The 20,879-nt window shown below is 42.9% G+C and overlaps 1 protein-coding gene and 1 long non-coding RNA gene across 2 annotated transcripts in view; one reads left to right on the top strand and one right to left on the bottom strand.

Annotated features, from left to right (window-relative positions):
* Nucleotides 1-20,277, top strand: part of LOC116073742 — a 29,944-nt gene extending 9,667 nt beyond the window's left edge. Inside the window, exons 3-4 of the long non-coding RNA XR_004111887.1 lie at nucleotides 18,012-18,111; nucleotides 20,058-20,277. This is a non-coding gene — a long non-coding RNA (uncharacterized LOC116073742). The remainder of the gene's footprint in view (nucleotides 1-18,011; nucleotides 18,112-20,057) is intronic.
* Limd1 (LIM domains containing 1) overlaps nucleotides 1-20,879 on the bottom strand; it is a 51,218-nt gene that overhangs the window by 8,653 nt on the left and 21,686 nt on the right. Inside the window, exons 2-4 of the mRNA XM_031345760.1 lie at nucleotides 16,634-16,735; nucleotides 2,261-2,328; nucleotides 1,541-1,603 (exon numbers count right to left, since the gene is read on the bottom strand). Coding sequence (XP_031201620.1) covers nucleotides 1,541-1,603; nucleotides 2,261-2,328; nucleotides 16,634-16,735 — 233 coding nt within the window. The remainder of the gene's footprint in view (nucleotides 1-1,540; nucleotides 1,604-2,260; nucleotides 2,329-16,633; nucleotides 16,736-20,879) is intronic.

Below are 20,879 nucleotides of genomic sequence, written 5' to 3'. Positions count from 1 at the left end.
AAGCAAGGAAAGGAATATCTTAAAGAGTCTAGGCTCTACAATTCCACTTGCGTGATGTTCTAAAACCAGCAAACAGTGTGGCAATGGAGCCAGTAGCAGCAATGGTCTTGGTGGTGAAGGATCTCAAGTGGGAGGAAGCAAGGGGGCATTTTCTGGGCTTCAACAGTGTCTTGCATTTTAATTTTGGATGTGATTGTATGGGTAAGTGCACAAGGAAAACTTCACTCGTCGGTAAGACTTGTGCCTTTTATTCTGAGTTATTTCTTAACAAAAAGATGAAAGAAAATAATAAAAATGATGATTGGTAGCTCCCTTCTCCAGAATGAAATTACTTTATTAACACAAAATGGGAAGAACATTTCCAGCTAACCATTTACTATGACTGACATACTAAGGATGTTTTTGTTTTCTTGTTGCTACCACTGGGATTAAACTCAGAGCCTTGGGCATGCTCTGCAAGCAATGAGTCATTGTGCTTCTTCCCAGCCCGAGAAAGGAACTTCCTATAAGCTACTGAACACTCCTCAAAGGAACCCTCCACTCACTTAGGCTGAGATCTTGGGATTAACTTTTCCTGCCCCTTCAGAAGTTCTTTACGTGAAGAAGAGCACAGTGAATGAAACGAAATTCATCTAATGGAAGTGGCTCCTCAGAACAACACAAGTCAAGGGGCAGCCTCTCAGCAGCCAGCACAGCTGACCATTCTTGGTTTCTGTTCTTCTCCCACTATTAAGGATAGAGCCCAGAGACACATACATGCTAGGCAAGCATTCTGACACTGAGTTATACCCCCAGCTCTTACATTCTTGTTTTTGTTGTTGTTGTTGTTTTATTTGCTTTTCAAGACAGGGTTTCTCTATGTAGCCCTGGCTGTCCTGGAACCCACACAGTAGACCAGGTTGGCCTTGGACTCAGAGATCTGCCTGCCTCTGCCTACCTCTGCTTCCTGAGTGCAGGAATCAAAGGCATGCACAACCATTGCTTGGCTTAGCTATCTTAAATTCTTAAATACCAGTTTTCAATGGAAAACAATTTGTTGATCTCAGTACCTGATTCCACAGTGAACATTCTTATGAAACAAAGACTGAGACTCGGACAACCTAGAAGAGCCAGTGACTGAGCATATTAAAATGGGATATGAAAACTTGAGCCCTGTCTGTATGAATGCCAGATGCTTTCTTAGGAATGACTTGTGCTGGAAGGAAAAAACAACCACGTTTGTCTAACTGTACCTGATTCCCAGGTGGTTGAGATTTCTGTAAGTAAAATAAGCTGGTCCTAGTTCCTCACTGGGAAAGCCAAGGATCACAAAGAAGCCAGATGTAGGCCAGTGTGAGCAGAATCATGGCAGTGTGGCTGGTTAAAATTGCATTGGTCCAAGCCAACAACAGCTTCTATTAGAGAGGAACTGGCTAGCACCAGACAAGGACTTCTTTAAATAAAACCAGCAGTGACTGGAATCAGAAAGAGAACATTGTGTTCAATTATTAACATTTTTCTAGCTTCCTTCCAAAGGGCTTGCTCAACAATGCACACTCACCATGTCCATGATCAGGTGTCCACAAAGAAAACACCTGTCTGCTGACTGCTGAAAGCCAGAGTACTGTTGAGGAGAGACAAGAGAGATGAGTCAGCCACCTCCCCATCAGCAGAGAGAGTGAAGTCAGCCACCTCCCCACCAGCAGAGAGGAGAGATTCCTGAGAAGCCTGTGGTTCCCCTGAGGGTGTGCAGCTATATGCTGAGGCCAGGGTAGTCCAGGGCCACCCATTTTAGCATGGCCCTTCGCATGTTAAAAACTATGACACAGAGCGGTGTTAATTCCTCAACTCAAAGATTCCCAAAGACAAGATCCTTGGAATCACTTGGCAACTTGAGACAAAAGTAAGTTTATGGGCCCCACCTCAGATATAGTAAGCTGGAGACAGGACTGAGGCTTGGAATCTGTGTTCTAACAAGGCTGTGTGTGTGTGTGTGTGTGTGTGTGTGTGTGTGTGTGTGTATGTGCCTGTGCACACATGTGTACTGACATACACATGAGCACTGACACACACACACATGGGTTAGGAGAGAGGCACATGTATACATGAATAAAGCCTGTGGCTTGTCTTTGGCTTCAGGACTTACTCAGGCATGCATGAAGAGGGAATAGCCTTCTGCTATTAGTACCAGGACTACAGAGAAACAATCTCCTGCCATCTGGACCTCACAGGCTCCTACCCTAAGCCACCCTCACCCAACACAGACTGTAATAATACTCACCAAAAAGTCTTCCTCACAGAATACTTTGCCATTTACAAAATAGAAGGCCTTTCCTCTTAACTTCCTGCCTGAAGTAAAAACAGGAAGATGGGGTAAAAGGAAAAATGTTAATATTTAATAAGATAGCTTTAAAGAAAGAGGCCCTAACTCTAACCACACATAGGAAATCCCAACTATGAAACGAGAGGTTTTTTTTTTTTTACTGACGGGTGATATTAGATGGGTGAGGTACTGGGCACCTAGAATCCTAGCATTTGAAGGCAAACCCAAGAGGATCACCACAAGTTAGAGTCCAGCCTAGGCTACATAGTGGGGGTACAGTTTAGCCCTCAGCAAAAAACAGACCAAGTCCAAGAAGAAAGTCCCCTGGTTGGTGCTGTTTAACAGAGAGACTTGAAGTTAACTTCAGATTCACCATACATATCCTTCTAGGACTTCCTTGCTGCTTAGAAAAATGTCTATAAACCTTGGTGACAAGCTAGAGGAGGCACACACCAGCACAGGGCCTTGGCAGCAGTCTCTCCTGTGGCACTAAGTATATTCACCATGACAACCTACCAGAATGCTATAAAATAGTAACTACAGAAAGCCACAAGGGAAGGATGTGTTGTATTTTCTCTTGATGTAAATGATGTGGCCTGGAGTATAGGACTTCAAAGCATGAACTTTTAGATTAGACTTCTGATTCTATAAGGCTGAAACACTGATTAGAAAAACATCTTCAGTGTGTTGGAACATGATGTTAGGCCCAGCACTCAGTAGACAGAAGCAGATGGATCGCTGTAAGTTTAAGGTCGCCCTGGTCTACAAAGCAAGTTCCAGGATAGCCAGGGCTGTTACCCAAAGAAACCCTATTTCAAACACACACACACACACACATACACACACACACACACATGCATAGAAAGAAGGAAAGAGAGAGAAAGAGAGAGAGAGGAAGGAAGGGAGGGAAAGGAAAGGAAAGGAAAAGAAAAAAGAAAAGAGAGAAAAGAAAAACATCCTCAATCAACATCTTTTGTCACAAATGTGTGAAGAGCCAGGACATATGCTTACACAAGTTCAAACACAGCACTTCCATTGGGCATGCAGATGAGGCTTTACAGTACTAAGGGCTCCATGTACTTCTGGTATCCAACTGCAGACAACCCACAGTCCCATGGAAGTCCCAAAAGCCTAATGAATTCTTGGCATTGGATGAAGTCAAGATTCTGGAGCCAAGGACCTAACCTGACAGCAAAATCACCAATGTCACAAAGCATGGTGGCACAGGCCTATCATCCCAGCACTTCGAAGGCTAAGGAAGGAGGAGGAGGATTGTGAGTACAAAGGAGAAGCAGAAGAAGCCTATTATATCATCTTCACAATAATCTTGTTACTAATAGCAGCCTAATATCTATCAGAGAAAAGATGTCAGTTCTACCTGTAATCAAGGGAATATAAATTAGAACCACAATAAAATCCTATCTTCATCTCATAAATTGGCAAAGTAATAAATCTGTAATGTTGGGTACTGTGAAGCATACTTGTAATTCCAGTACTCGGGATATTGAGGTTTGGTTTTTTGCTTGAATTTTAATGCTAAATACTAGCCCCCAAGGCCTGGTTGCCAAATGACACTAGGTAACCTTGTCCCTCAAGTTATCAAGTTATCCCTGATTGGTGAATAAAGATGCCTACAGCCAATAGCTGGGCAGAAGAGAGATAGGCGGGGTCTTAGGTTCCTAGGCTTGGGGTATGAGGAGACCTGGGGTAGAGAGAAGGGGGGGGGTTGAAGACACCTTGGGGTAAGAATCTTAAAATAATGGCCATGTGGGCTGGTTAATTGGGAGTTAAGAGCAGCCCAGATGAAACACAGCAAATTATATAATGAGATTATTAGCCAGGAAATAGACATAAAAGCATAGAGGATAGCTATCTCTCTGGTTCTTGTACTGATTAAGGCTTATTATAAATATAAAGGTGATATATAACTTTTATCAGAAAACTAAATGGTCAAAGGCAGGGTAGAAATCCCAGATTGGGGTTAAAAATATTTAACACAGGAGGCAGAGGCAGAAGGATCAGGAGTTCAAATTTAGCCTGAGCTACCCAGCAAAATCTAAAAAAAAAAAAAAAATGTTTCAAGATAAGGTCACACCATGTAGCCTGGCTAGGCTAAAACTTAGTTTATAGACAAGGTTAGTCTCCAATTCACAGAGATTGTCCAGCCTCTGCTTCCTGAGGTGCTGGGACTAAAGGAGTGGCCCAACATACCTAGCAACAAAAGAAGCTTTACTAAATCAGGTGACACTGGAGAAGTGTCCAAAGGAGTAACCACCCTAGGAGTCATCTGTCAGGAGCCACAGGTACTAATGTCCATGTGCAAAAACACAGTATGGTCTACAGATAAAACAGAAGCATCTTCAATGCCCTGGAGATAGAAGAACTGGTAAACTAGATTAATATTCAATGGTATACATTGACCAAAGTTAAAGGACTGGGTCTATCCATATAATTAATTAAACATTAATTAAACATGTCCAGAATTTGACATTTGTCCTTCAATCAAGTCACACACTGATCACTGAGTCTTGGTCCAATCTCATCTATGGAGCAACCACGTTTCCCTGATTTGTCCTCAGACTTCCCAAAGGATGAACCAGTTAGAGATCATAGAGGCTGTGGTTGAAGAAAGAGCAGTAGAGGGAGCAAGGGTGCCACTAGGAAACAGAACTTCATTTCATCTGTTAAAAACGCCAGCTCTGCTTCCAGGAGTCTGGTCTACAAAGCAATCAAGAACCTGAGCAAAGCCAGGCAGTGGTGGCACACGCCTTTAATCTTAGCACTTGGGAGGCAGAGGCAGGCAGATTTCTGAGTTCAAGGGCAGCATGGTCTACAGAGTGAGTTCCAGGACAGCCAGGGCTATACAGAGAAACCCTGTCTCGAAAAACCAAAACTAAAACAAACAAACAAACAAAAGAACCTGAGCTAGAAGCCAATGTTTTGCATTACTAGGAGTAGAGAAGCTGGGGAGATGGCATCGCTGTAACTGTGGGGTTTCTACCCAGCCACTTTATTCCCAGAAATAAGGACTGAATTATTATGAATAACTGCCTAGGTCAAAAGCTAGGGCTTATTCTTCAACTAGCCTATAACTTTTTTTTTCCCCGAGACTGGGTTTCTCTGTGTAGCCCTGGCTGTCCTAGAACTCACTCTGTAGACCAGGCTGGCCTCGAACTCAGAAATCCACCTGCCTCTGCCTCCCAAGTGCTGGGATTATAGGCATGTGCCACCATGCCCAGCTAGCCCATAACTTATTTATTCCATTTATTCTACTCTATGAATGCCACATGGCTGGTTACCTCTTCTCAGGTTTATGTGACCATCTCTTCCAGAGTTGGATGTGAATCTTTCCCAGAATTCCTGTCTCTCTCTGTCTCTGTCCCTCTGTCTCTTTCTCTCTCTGTCTCTCTGTGTCTGTCTCTCAGTTTATCTCTCTGTCTCTCTCTCTGCCAGATGTTCCACCTTCTAACCCTGCCTCAGCTGATAGCCTTTTTATTGAAAGTGATGCATATAAGAGATTCTATTTATACTCAGCAGTTAAGAGAACTTGATGCTCTTAGAGAAGACCTGGGTTCTGTTCCCAGGACTCACATGACAACTCACAGTGAGCAGTAACTCTAGTTCAGGGGATCTAACACCCTCTTCTGGCCTCCATGTGTACCATGCATGAAAGTGGTACATATAAAGCATTTGGCCAAATACCCACACACATTTTTAAAAAATCTTAATAGGAAAGAATAGCTCTATTCTAAAACCTACAAAGACCATTACTACACAAAAGTATTAAATCTTCTATCATGCAAACACACACAAATGGAGGTGGGGGTTGCTCCCCTGTAACATCACCAAGGACTGTGAAGTGTTCACTATCCCTGTTACTGCATAGTTTCCCAAGCTAGGAATAAGTGTAAAATCACAAACTCTTCCTGGAAAGGAAACTTTAAAGATGTTTATCTTGACTCCATGAGGCAGACTTGGCTTTGGGACAAAATAAAAAAAAAAATCGATAAATATTTACTCAAAGAAGCGATTACATAAAACAGAGTACATCTAACTGATGAACTGTTATATAGCCTTTTAAAATTCCACATAAATAGCGTTTTAATGGTACCAGAAAATGCTTAGGCTATAAAAAGAGTCAGAACACATTAGTGAGTGAAGACAGCAAGCTGGACATGTGTATTCATAGCACAATTCCAATTTGATAAATACCACAAACCCCAGTGATACATGGCAGGGGCAGGGGTGGGACCAGTGGCCAGCAGTGGAGGAAATGTAACTGGGAAACGCTACTTTCTACTTTATCTACTTCTAATATACTTGACGAATGGTATTAGAAACTTCATTTTTCACTTTATACATTTTTGTTTTGTTTTTTTTAAATTATGTATAACAGAAAAATACTTGCTTAACTTTTAAAGAGCTATGTTATTAATTTTTAAAAACATAATATAATGTAAAAATGAAAAAAAGAGTGAGATTTAAATGTCTCAGCATATAAAGAAGACAGTCGCTGGTGACGGTGCCCATGAGTGGACATTCACAGCCCCTGCAGAATAGAGGCAGGTTTGCTTTTTTTCATCTTTCCTATAGCTCACCAAATGCTTAATAAGTAGGCAGTGCTGTGATTCCTTTTTTAAGACCAGATATTGCCATGTAGCCCAGGTTGGTCCTGAACTCACTATGTAGCCCTGGATGGCCTTGAATATTAAATACTTATCTCTTTAAAATCACAAGTTGACTAGACAACTGTTCTTGCTGCCAGCCCTGAACTGAGAAGTTTTGTACCTGGACAGAAAGGGTCAGAGAGGAGCTCAGAGGAAATGCCTGGTTTTTCTGTATTCTTAGTTTAAACATTAAGCACCCGACCAGAGACCCAAGAGGGTGGAAATGGGTCTGCACCAAAAAAACTTGAGCTTCAGTCCTTACTTCAAGTTAGAAACTATATACAGCCTTCAAATTTATTTGCTTTATCTTGTCAGAGCAAGAATACCACCTGCTAATTGTCCTTCACATCCTGGGGTCTTGTTATAGTCTTTCTAATGTTTAAAGATTTGTTTTTGTTTTTTAAAATTTATGTGTATATATGTGTGTATGCATGAGGATGCCCAAGGAGGCCAAAGGATATTAGATCCCCTAGAGCAGGTACTTGTGAGCTGCCTAACACAGGTGCTAAGACAGAACTCAGGTTCTCAGGAAGAGCACTGAGTGCTTGTAACCCCTGACACACCTTTTTAGCCTGGGCTTTGTGTATTTTAAGGAAGAATTTTCAGCCCTGTTGCACATGTTCACTGCTGAGTGTGTCTTGTCACCTGCCTTTCAGGAAACTCAACAGTCATTTCTCCTGAAACTCACCTCCTACTCCAGATTTGAAACTGGGGAAATGATCCACTAGAATGAAGCAGAAGTAAGGCACATGTCTATCGCTATCACTGAACAGAACAGTAATACCAGAATTGACTACTTCTGGCATTAACATAAAACCATACCTCAAGAATACTCTCAACTTTGGAGGTTTCCTTTCTTCCCATAAAATATACATTCCTCCAGTAACGATATGGAACCCAGAGCTTTGTACAACAGGCAAGTGCTCTACTGCTGAGCTATAATCCCATCAAAACCTGATAAATGAGGAATCCTAGCCTCATCCAGGTAGCAAGAGGACAGCTTCAGCTGATTCTGAAGGCATATAACCAGCTGCTACTTTAGGCCACCCCACAGTCCTAATTTTTGTAGGGCACAAACCTATATTCTCCCTTCCTCAATGAATGCAAATGAAGCTCTCACTATTTACAGCAATCTTTACACACTGGGTCCTTTATTACATTCTGTCATAGGTAAGTGTAATCAGAATTCTCTAATAGCACATATTTGAATAGAACAAGACTGTCTCTAACTCATACCTGGAGGCAAGCTAAAACTGCTTCCTATTTAGAGGAAGGAGGCACGAAGGGAGGAAACCAGGAAACACCAAGCAGCCAGTCTGAGAGCAGAGAAGCAGAGAATGCTTGAGTCCACTCCCGAGGGGGCCAGAAAAACAGACACTGACTCACTTAGACCATAGATGCTCATGGCTACAGCACAGAGCTACCACTAGATGGTGCTAAACCCAAGAGCAGGACAGACTGAGGCAATCAGTCCCAATGAGAGCCCCAAACTGGCACAGGGTGTTAGGAAGTAGCATGGATTATTTCATTAATCTTGCTATAATGCAACCTTCCACTTTAGGCATTTAAGCCTAACTTACTGCATTTTCACTGAGTCTTCCTTTGCTGATGGGTAAATAAATACTAAAGAAGTCAAACTGAAAGATTGGAGTTGAAAATATTAGAGTTGAGAATCAAATACAGGTCTTCCTAGGGCAAAGTCAAGTCTCTTCACAATATACAATCTCTGTTCTGTTTGGTAAGAATTCTCCCTCAGTATGGAATGTTTGGGAGGAACAGGTAGCTTCTGCTATGTGTACTATCTACACATGAATTTAACTAAAGTAACTTTAACGGTTCAAAGTGCATTCCAAGTCAGTGACAGTCACTGAGACCACAGTTTTAGGACATCTCTATTGTCACACAAAGTGATTCTTAATCTACTACTTCAAGCAGCCTTTGCCAGAAACATTACTTTCCTCAGTGCTGGGAGTGGGAGGGTTGAGCTCCCAGTAAGGATCCTGATAGATGAAATCAGTGTGGATAAGTGACAGGGACAGTATGAGGGTGCCACACAGAGGCCAGTCATTTAATCTGTGGAGTAAAATGAAGCCTCCAGTAACAGCACTCTCTCTTCTAGAAATAGGAATGATATAACAAAGTCTAAAAGAAGTAGTTGGCCATTGGCTAAGACTTCACTACAAATGTTTCCTTGATGGGTAAGAAATGCAAAGGCTTCCCAGCAAGGAGATGAATTCCTCATCAAAGGGAGCAGAAGCCAGTGGTCACCTAGATAAGTCTGTCTGTGCTGTCCATAGTGACTAACAGACAGATGGGAGTATTTACATATAAATGTAATTAAAATAAAGTAACATTAAAAGTTCAGTTCTGGGCTGAAGAGATGGCTTAGTGGTTAAAGTCGTTTGCTGTATAATCATGAGGACCAGAGCAGTTTATAATGGCCTGTTAACTACAGCTCTAAGGGATCTGAATGCCCTCTTCTGGCCTCCACACACGAACAGATACATGTACCCACACATATATGTGCACTCACTCCTCCCTCTCTTGTGCGCTCTCTCTCTCTCTCTCTCTCTCTCTCTCTCTCTTTCTCTCTCTCTCTCTCTGTCTGTCTCCCCCTCTCTTTCACTCTCTCAGACTCACACACACACACACACACATACACATACACACACACACACACACACACAAAACTAATAAATGAATAAATCTCTAGAACAACTCAGTTCCAAGACAAGTGTGGTAGTCCACATCTACAATCCTAACATTCAGGAGGCTGAGTCAGAAGAACTGCCACACCTTTGAGGACAGCTTTACATAATAAATTCAATTCAAGCCCAGACTGGGCTAAGAGTAAGATCCTACCTTTAAAAATGTATAGAAGTAAGTAAGTTAGCTGAGTTCTAGGTCTTGAATGAGTACATTCCAAGGACCTGATGTCACCTGTGACTAGGGGGTTGAGTACTGGATCACCACAAAACTCAGTCTGATCCACCTCTTCAAACAGCTCTTTCCAGAATAGGTCAGCTCTTAAAGCATACTGCTAACAGTAAGGTAAGGCAGGGAAAAATACTTTTTATATTGTTGTTGCTATTGTTGGAGATAGCATGTTAATCTAGCTCAGCTTGCCTGGAACTCTCAATTCTCCTGCCTCAGCCTTCTGAGTGGTGGGATAACAGGTGTTAGCCATGATATCTGGCAAATCAACCATATCAATTAAGCTCAAATGAGCAGATCTCACTGGCACATCACAGGCTCAGCCGGCCCTGGTAAACCAAGGTCCAAGGCAGAAAGGTGGAAAGTAGAAGCACTCCAGCCTTGCCTAGAGTTTTCTTTCCCTTGTCCTTGTCTCTCCCCAGGAAAGAGTCACTAGCCATTGCCTAGCCTCTGGACTCCTTAGTAGGTAGGCAGGTAGGCAGGCAGGCAGGCAGGCAGGCAGGCAGGCAGGCAGACAGACAGACAGATAGACAGACAGACCAACCGACCTTCAGTTTCCTTAAATGAAATCTACCTGAGGAAAATAATTATGCCCACCACTATTTTCCTCTTTTTCTATATGTTCCATGTCTCTACTCCCTTCTCAGAGTCCATGTGGCACAAGGCTGGGCAGTGATCACTGCAGGGAGTGTTGTTGATGTGGAATGGCTTTGCTCTGGCCACTGGGAAGACCTATGGCCTCTGTCCAGGAGTTGATTTGCCGGACTCCTAAGCTGTTTGGAGCCCTGAAAGCACTCCTTGTTTCTGGATGCTGAGCCTCAGGGCCACACCCAACCTCAGCCCTCCTGCTGTCTGCCACACATGGTAAGAGTTTCCCCCTCTAGTTTACAACATGACTTGAGCACTTTCTAACTCCCTACTCACACCAAGAGGAAATCTCAGAGACAGAGCGGGGAAGGATAACTGAGAAGAGCCAAGGACATCCAAGAGTAGAATTCCAGTATCTGATGTGACATCTGAGACATGAGAGACTCCCCTTAAAGCTGAAGAGGCAGGTGACACATAGGGGCACCCAAGGTGCCATCCTTGGTCTGAGATGACAAGGAAAAGATGACAATGCCCACACAAGTGTACAACATGAGGTGCTTAGAACAGAGATGTAGCAGTAAGCGGAGGTGACACCTGGATATATTTAGATAAAGCATGAAGAGTTTGATGATCTCTCACAGTTGAGGACTTCATGGTCCCTGGGCTAGCCAAGTCTAGCCTGGGAAACCATGCCTGGTCATCTAGCCTAGAGTACCCTTAAGATAAGCATAGGAACGCTGAGAACACACCAGGTTCTAGTCACCCATCCTGGGTCTACAAACCTACACATTCTGCCTAGCTTCAGCTTATGCTGGGTTCTCTCTGTCCCACTCTCTCACTCGCTGCCTCCTCATCCCTCCTCACATTCTTGACCTTCAGTGTTCTCAGATCTAGCTGACTCAGTCAGATCACACTTAGGTGTGAACACAGTGAAGAATGCTGGGACAAGTGGGACTCATTAATCTAGTCTACTTTACACACTCTCTCAAGAGAGGCTGCACACCCAGACTGTTGTTACAAGGCCCTGCTCAAGTCAGCAACTTGGCCAAAAAAGTCAAGGCAAGATGGTCACCCAGCGCCAGCTCACTCTTGTAGCTCGTATACTCTCTTGGCAAAGGAAATTGAGATCAGAGGTGAGGAGGAAGGGCTGAGGAGCCACAAGATTCTGATCAAGAGCTAATCAAGCTGTCTGGGATGATATACTCAACAAGCTAGGCTGACTTATAAGATGAGGGCAACAACAGAACCCCCTGGACTATGACAGGGACATAGTGAGGCACTTGGAGCATCATACCCATGGTAAGCTGCAAGTGACACCTCAGAATTACCTAGGAATATTACAGTGCCTCTGTTGAGAAAGCAGGCTTGCCACAAATTTGTTAGTTTAAACTCCACTAACTTAGAATATGTGGGTGTTTCCAAAACTGGGTTGGCAAGGTCAATTACAAAGTTAAGGAAAAGGGTCTTGGACCCCAGAGGCAGATTGAGACTTTGTAAGGAAAACAAAAGGGCTATAAGAACCTTTTTGGGCTGGGGAGATGATTCAATTGGGAAAGTATTTGCTATGAAACATGAAGACCTGAGTTTGATCCCCAAATCTACATAAAAAGCAGGCACTTCGGAGTGTTATAATCCTAATGCTGGGGAGTTAGGGACAGACAGTCCAGGTGGCTCACTGGCCAGCCAGCCTAACCTAATTGGTGATTCCTATTAGTATTCCTAGTAGATGGGTCATCAAAATGGCTCAGTGGATAAACAATGCTGGCCACCAAGTCTACTGGTCTGAGTTCGATTTTGGCTGCTAGGTAAAAAAGAACAACCCTACAAGTTAGTCTACAAGTAGCTACATTATAGAATGTACAAGCCCGCCCACCTGCCCATACAAAATACACAAAACAAAATGAAAAGAAAATCTAGGTGGACAGCTCCAGATAAACAACACCTACAGTTCTCCCCTGGCCTCTATATCTATTCGCACAAATGTGCACATAAACCCCAATGACTGCAAAAATCTTACATTTTTGGACCCAAACTGTCTGGGGTGATTATATAAGGCCTTACCTACTTTCTCTCTTTTAGCCTATTCCAGAAAGTGCCAAAGGGAACCCCACACGATTGTCACAAGTCAGCACACTTATTTCTTCTCATTCCAATCCCAGCACCACCAGAGATGAATGCTCAGCCAAGTTTCTTGACAGTGTGAGCCAGCATTGCATAGGCTGCTCCTGCTCTCTTCTTTAGGGAAAACCAACAGCTTTCTAAGAGCATCCTGTTGGGGCCTTAGCCACCACAGGTGGGTAGGGCATGAGCAAGGAGAAGACAGACCACAGCACATGTCTCCATGGCAACCAAACACTCAAGGGCTGAGGAGTTCATCAAGAAACAAGAGAGTTTGAACAACCCACAGAGAGATGTTCACACTTCCACTTTCTGAATGCAATATTGTGGGAAAGAATGCCAAGGAAACAGCTCAGTGTTTTTTGGGGTTTGTTGTAGTTGTTGTTGTTGTTGTTGTTTTTGTTTTTCAGGGAAAAAAGCAACTGAACAAAGACATTTAATAACTCATAAGCCAGACTGTGCAGTGACTAAGTGGGTTACCATGTGAGTACTGGTGCAATTACAGCTGCTAAGTAAATGAGGAAGCACTGTAGATGCATTCTGGTTCCAACTCTAAAATGTGTACAGATTTGGATAAAGATGGAGGGGAAACACCGAAATGAAGACAGATGCACTACAAGGCTAAAAGCAATAAGCTTCTTCTGTCTTCAAATTGTTCTTTGTGGTTATCGTGTGGTTCTTATATCTAGAAATGGGTGAGTGTGCAGGCCTGTGCATGAGAACCTGCTGTAGTGCCCACACCTAGAAGGCAAAGGTCTGCCTTGGTCTGCTGAGATACCTCGCATGTAGCTTCCTAAACACAAAGTAGGTGAGAGCGAGCCTGCTGCCAGCCTTTCTCTTCTACAGAGATATGAGGCATCCTGACCAATGCTCAGAAGAGACTGTATATGCTGAGGCTCCTAAATCACAGCCCAAGATTGCTTCTCAGTCTCCTCCAACTGGCACTGTGGTCCTCTGAATCCTTTTGCATGTGTCATTCCCTTAATGTTAGGACAAGAATGCAGTAAGGTGGCACTTTTGACACATTATCTTCAGTTTTCAGTTAGTCTGTTTTCTATGCTATAACTGAATAGCACAATCTGAATAATTTATATAGAAAAAAGATTACTCAGTTCACAATTCTAAATGTCCCACGTGGAAAGGCCATATCTGATGAGGGTCTTCTTGCTAAAGGGGACTTTGCCAAAGGTAGAACAAGGCATCTCAGAATGATAGAGATCTGTTATTTTACTATAAAGCAATTGGGGAGCTCTATCCTGATGAACCTAGTTCAACTAACGCTAATCACCATCCAAGTGCCCCCACCTTCAAATGCCAGAAACTATGGGTTAGGCCATCACATGTCAACATGAGTCTTAGAGGAGAAAGACACTCAAACCAGAATACAATGTAAGTTATATTCAAAACTTAAAAGAGCCTAATACCTTAGTCCACAAGTGTCTGTGTACCACCATGTGAGGCAGTCTAAACAGTACACTAAGGAATAGATGTATAACATCAAACAACTGCAGGTGAAAATGGCTGATGCATCTACACAGAACTAAATGTCTGTGTTTCCCTAAAATTCTCATGCTGAGATGCCAGAGTCCAAAGTGTTTATACTAGGGGGAAGGTGTTGGGAGACGGAGCCTTGTGAAGGAGGCCAGAGCTGTGGGGTGACTCAGAGAAGTCCCCTTCTGAGAGCTTCCACCTCCCTTCTGTGAGGATTGCAGGAAGGCCATCTATGAAAGAGGAAACAGCCCAGTTAAAACACTAAATATGCTGGTGCCTGACCTTGGCTTCCCAGACTCCACTGTGAACAGCCAATGCAGCTATTTACCAGCCACTTGGTCCAAAATGCTTTGGTGCAGCAGCCCCATAGTCATCAGTAGGCTTCTGCCTGCTAACAGCTTTCCTGGCTCAAATAATAACTGCCTGAATTTTCTTTTTTCAAAAACAGTTTCTACTTTTTCCCTGGTAAACAGCAATGATTAAGAAACAGTTGTTAGGCTTCCCAGGGAAGAGCACACCAACTGGTTACCTAATAGCAAATGGCCAGTCCTGAAAACAAACGTACAAGTAATATCATATAGGCTGCAGCAGGTTGTGTTTAGGAATGTGCACTCACACATATATGTAACAGCATTCAATGAAAAGAAGAGGCCATTGACTTGAAAGAAGGCAAGGAGGGGTATATGGAAGTGTTTGGCAGGAGGAAAGAGAAAGGGCAAATGATGTAATTACATTATAATCTCAAAAATTAAAGGAAAATAAAAATTTTAAAAAAAAGTTGAAAGAGACAAAGACTAAAGATAACTTTTCTTTTGAACATGTTGCTCAGGTTATCCTTGAACTCATTATGTAGCTAAGGATGACCCTGAACTCTTGATCTGTGTGCTGGGAATATAGATGCTCACCATCATGCCTGATTTATGCAGTACTGGGAATGGAACCCAGGGCCTGAATGCATGCTAGGCAAGTACTCTACCAACTAATCTGTTTCTTTCCTACACTCCTTCCTCCTTCCCTCCCTTGTTTTCACTACCCCACATCTCTCTCCCCACCCTCCACCGTGCTTAAACCTGACATGTGTACTAATCTTCATCTCTACTTCATAAATTCACTAACCTTACTTCACACTGATCCATCTTAAATTCCTTTTTTATGGTATAGTCAAGGGCCTGGCTTTATCTGAGTGGAAGTCCCCAGGGCCGCATCTCCCTGCCACCAATGACATTTTTAAAAAAAAATTATAGATAGATAGATAGATAGATAGATAGATAGATAGATAGATAGATAGATATAGATATATACACACACACACATATTTTGCAGGCATGTATATCTGTGCACCGCGTGCATGCCTAGTCCCTGTAGAGGCCAGAAGGCATCAGATTCCCTGGAACTGGAGTTAAGAGACAGCTATGAGCCTCTGTGTAGGTACTGAGAAAAAAACCCAGGTCCTCTGGAAGAGTAACTGATCGGTTACTCTGAGCCATCTCTCCAGCCCAACCAATCACATTTCATGTATGTGTTGTCTATACACTGTTCCTTACTTTTCTCTAGAATATATGTGCTATGATGTTTACACTCTTGCCATTTTAGCAAAGTTGGCTCACTTTGCCAAATCACGTAGAAATGATGACCAAACTCATGGAGTAGAATACATCAGAGAAAATGATGAGTTGTTTATTATGTGAATTAAGACACAGAAATGATAGAAGTTGTTCCTGTATGGTACCAAGACCTAGTAAAGAGATGACTTTCTTCCTTTTTTCTTTCCTCCCTCTTCTCTTTTCTCCTTCTCTCCCTCTCTCCCTCCCTCCCTCTCTATTTAAAGGTTCTTCTGTGTAGCCCTGGCTGTCCTGGAACTCACTATGTAGACCAGACTGGCTGAACTGAAACTCACCCCACCACCACCTATCTCAAGTTCTGAGTGCTGGGATTAAAGATATGTGCCACTAGGGCCCAGGCTAAGAGATGGCTTGCAAAGCAGGAAGGAGGGGCAGGAAAAAGAGAAGGAGGAGAGAAGAACTTTTAAAAAAATCTCTTCTATATTAATCTTCAGCAGAAGCCAAAATCAATCCATGACTGAGTCTGATGAGCACACATTAGGCCTGACAGACTCCACAGTGAGCAGCTGCTGTTGGCTCAACTCATCACCTCACAAGAGACATAGCAACTGACCGATGGTCCTCTAGCTGTGTGGCCTGAAGTATGGGAGATAATTGACAGGGTACTGAGCATCTCTTCCCTGTCCTCCTGAGTCTTCCACGGTCCATTACAATTCTGTTATTAAGGACTACTTTGAAACCTCTCAACTTACCATCACTATCTTAAGTGCTTAGAGATAAGCCACCTCACTTCATTAGCTCTGTACTGGGGGTTAAGAATCCTTACTCTAAAGGATGATCCACTTGGAGTATGAATCCCTGGGGGAGCAACTGCCTAGGGTGTAGGAAGCTCAGGGTTCCATCCCTACCATCTTACCTTCCCCCACTCTTAGTCTGTGTTCCTCTTCCCACCCCCACTGCTGCACACTTACTGCAGGCTGCACAGGTGAAGCATGCATCATGGTAGAGATCCCCCATGGCCTGACAGGCCTGGCCAGCTCCAAATACCCCTTTGCTGCATTTCACACAGGATCCTGCAAGGCAAGAAGACACCAAGTCAGAAGAAAACAAGGATGTGTAAAAAGTTGTGAAAAAGCCAAGGAACAAAGAAGAATACCCTCCCCTACCACAACACCACATCCATGGATTTCTCGGGGCTCAGTTATTACAAGTGCAAAAAACAGCTATCATCAATATGCCATCTCCCACACACACAGTTCCCACACCTGCCCAGAGCTTTCAAAGGCTCCCATTTTGAAACAAGGTTTCTCTGTATAGCCCTGGCTGACCTTGAACTCAGAAATCCACCTGCCTCTGCCTCCCAAGTGCTGGAATTAAAGGCATGCACCACCAATGCCCGGCTTTTGGATATGTTTAAACGTATTGAGATGGAGGTCTTACTCTGTAGCCCAGCTTTGCCTGGAACTTATTATATAACCCACAATGACTTCAAAGTCAATGACAATCCTCCTACCTCAGCCTCCTGAGTGCTGGGATTACAGGTATGTGTCAGCACAATTGGCTGAAATTTTAATTTTATGTGAATTATTTATATGTGTTTCAAAGCTTTCCCAGAACACAGCAGGTTAAAAAAAAAAAAAAAAACTTATTGCATTTTTTTCAGAATTCCTATTTTGAGTGATTTATTAACTGAGACAAAGTCTCTCTATGTAGCCCTGGCTATCCTGGATATGTAACCAAGCTGACCTTGAACTCAAAGGGATCTACCTGCCTCTGCCTCTGTCTTAGAGTTCCTTCTTTTTCTTCTTGAGACAGAGTCTCACTATGTAGCACACTGTCCTGGAACTCACTATGTAGACCAGGCTGGCCTTGAACTCACAGAGATGGGCCTGCCTCTGCTTCATACATGCTGGGATAAAAGGTGTATGCCAATATACCCACCCAGAGTTCCTATTTTAAATTGACAAACCAATTAATACTAAGAAAATCTAAGCTTCTATACTCTTTCTAAAATGTCCCCACATCAACCACTCAAGCAAAAAGAAATCATTACATATGCACATACATTGCACAATACATACATCTGCCAGCCTAGACCCAAGAGGTGAACTTTGTCTCATTAAGGCTAGGGGTAGACAGCCATCAAACCTTGCTCATAGGCTTAGGGCAAAATGGATGGCATCTCCAAGAGGAACCTCACAACCACCAGTCTCCTAGGAGTAAGCCTTCCCCACTCTCTGTACTCTACCCAGCAATGTTCTTTTCTAGTTCTTCTTTATTTGAGGCCTGTTACCTACGTCTCCAGCCTCCTGTTTTCCTCTCAGACCTTGACTTCATTTCTTTGGACAGCAAGCATGCATCTTCACCTTGTGGACTTCACCTTGTGGACTTCTAAGCACAGACACACAGCAAGGAAGAAAACTCCTATGTTCAAACTGCTGCACATGAGGTAAGGAACATCCCATGCAAAACCACATTTGTAGGACAAATACTTGGTGTGAGCAATGAGTGGTAAACAGAGAGAATAGATAGGAGAAAAAGAAGTGAGTCGCAGTTCACACTCTGGGAAATGTGTGCCTACCACACAGTCCTTCATAAAAGAGGCCCTACTATCTCCTTGTCCATAGGCCAAATTCTAAAGAGGTCATACTGCTGGTAGGTTTGAAAGATGGAATCTGAGCCCATTGTATCTCTGTGTAGCTATTCACACTACATACATGTGGGGCACCTAATGAAGAGATGGGGTTCCTTTCTTGCCTTGATCATCTGTCCTGCTAAGGATTCAGACCCAAGAATAGCCATGCCCCTGACCTCCCACTGCTGGACTGGCCCACCTCTTATTTTGCCTTGTTGCCACCACACCTACACCAAAGGCCATCTCTGCCTGAAACCTCAACTACAAGGCCCCTCCCATAAAAAGGCAACCTTCAGCAAGTGACAGTACAGCCCTGTGTCCTGTCCCCTTGACCAGTAGACTACACAGCATTTGTCCAATTATAAACATTTCTCTATCACTTGGAGACATGCTTTCCAGATGCTGCATTGGGATAAAGAAAAGAGATGACTGCATTCAGCCTACCTGAAGGAAACTGTCCTCCCACAGTGGGCAAAGGGGCTCCCCACCTTACCTGGATCTTGCATGAGATCTCACAAAGTAGCCCAGGCTGGGGCTCAACATTAGAAAAAAAAGAAACTATTGACCATCCTTAGACTTTACACAATCCTAAGGCCACCAGATTTACACAAATACCCAAAAAGAAAAAAAAAATAGAAACAGCTATTACTAAATCAAGAGAAAAGTGAGTGTGGCTTTTTCTCAGCTAAAGGCTATATAGCCTGTGGCCCTGGCAGTTCTGAGAGTACTAGGTATCAGCAGGTTCTAGAAATGGACCATATCATTGTATCAAAGTAGACTGATGATCCTAGCAATACTCCATTCCTCCCCACACAAAAGCTGAAATATCCCCAGAGGCAGCTGGTGTTGGATATCTTTGAGCACATCACCTCCTCTAGGCCCACTATTCAGGCAAGGTGCTGATGGATGTCCAATATCACCTCCAGGGTGTCCAAATCTATGTTTACCAGTGATCCTAATGTGCACATGAGGATGAGATCTGAGCATGTGGACAACACAACACAGCATTGCCTGACTCTCTGTATGCCCCTGCTTCTACTCTCTCATGCACTCTGCAGCTCCTGAGCTAATCCGTGAGGCCATCACTAACCCACAAAGGAAGTACTTAAAGCCACTTGGTGCTACAGCCATTGCACCAGACCTCTTTCTTCAGCTGCCACCAAACACGTGGCCTCACTTCACTCAGTGAGAAAGGAAACTCAGATAGCAACTTCTCAATCACTGTAAATTTGCCCTTGATCTCCAGCTTCTGGACTCAATGCCACCCCCCACCCCCAAAGGAAGAGGGAGTTTAAAACACCCCACTCCACTTCAACTAAGCCTGCTGACAGCCCACTGCCAGGTAATCCCCACATATACTCTTGTAGAAGGAAATCTCAGAAGGATACATAGCATTTTTAAAGGACAATTAGTCACATTTTTTTTGTAAACTCATACTATGTGACCCAATAATTTCACAGAATTCTTCCTGAAGGAGAAAGAAACCCAAGAATACTCATTAAAAACAATATCAACTAGGCTGGAGAGACAGCTCACAAATTAACAGCAGGTGCTGCTCTTGTGAAGGACCACAGTTCTGTAGGCATAATGTTACTGTGCACTGTGTAAAGTTTATCCTCGTGTTGTTCAAATGCTGATTTCTCTGCCCTCACATCTTGTTGCAATCTGGACACAGCACTGTAATGCTTGTGTCAAGAATCTCCTGTCTCAGGTATGTGTAAATAATGTTCATCATTTATTCTCTGCCTTGTCAATAAAAGCTGGAAAAGACAGTGACTAGACAATAGAGAGAAGAGTAGAGAGAAGAGACTTCTGTCAGTTATGGGAGAAGGGAGAAGGAAGAAAAAGTCACCTTAAGAAAAAGGTATGGAGAGACATTGAATACACCTGAAACCCAAAGGAACAGAGCAACACAAAAATGCAAGCATCTTGGGAATTTTGGCTGGGGGTAACCATATTAGATTAAAGGATTAGAATAGATTTATAATGCCTAGTTATTGTATTTTAAGTTGAAAATAAATCTTGGTCTCTCTGTGTCATTATTGGGGAACTAGCTAGGATAAAGAAAACAGACACTATATTAATTTACTGCTTACATTTATATTAAAAATTACTGGTATAGAATTCCATTCCCAGTACCCACATCTGGCAGTTCACAACTGCCTGTAACTTCTGTGCCAAAGGAATGTATTGTCCTCTTCTGGACTCAGGCACAAACACAATTTAAAATAAAATAAATCCTTGGGGCTGGAGAGATGGCTCAGCAGTTAAGTGCACTGACTGCTCTTCTGGAGGTCCTGAGTTCAAATCCCAGCAACGACATGGTGGCTCACAACCATCTGTAATGAGATCAGATGCCCTCTTCTGGTGTGTCTAAAAACAGCTACAGTGTACTTACATATAGTAAATAAATCTTTTTTTTTAAAGAAATAAACATTTTATTTTATTTTATTTTATTTACATATGGTCAAAGTACTTTATAAACCAGTGAAAATATAATCATAAAACCATTTTATACATCGAATATATACAATATAAAAAGTAGTATTAAAAAGGGGTTATTTTTGAGTGAATATAAGAAA

The sequence above is a fragment of the Mastomys coucha genome, unplaced genomic scaffold (assembly GCF_008632895.1).
Source record: "Mastomys coucha isolate ucsf_1 unplaced genomic scaffold, UCSF_Mcou_1 pScaffold23, whole genome shotgun sequence".
Classification (NCBI taxonomy): Eukaryota; Metazoa; Chordata; class Mammalia; order Rodentia; family Muridae; genus Mastomys; species Mastomys coucha.
The sequence above is the reverse complement of the archived record's forward strand: the minus strand, read 5'-3'. Positions and strand labels throughout refer to the sequence as shown.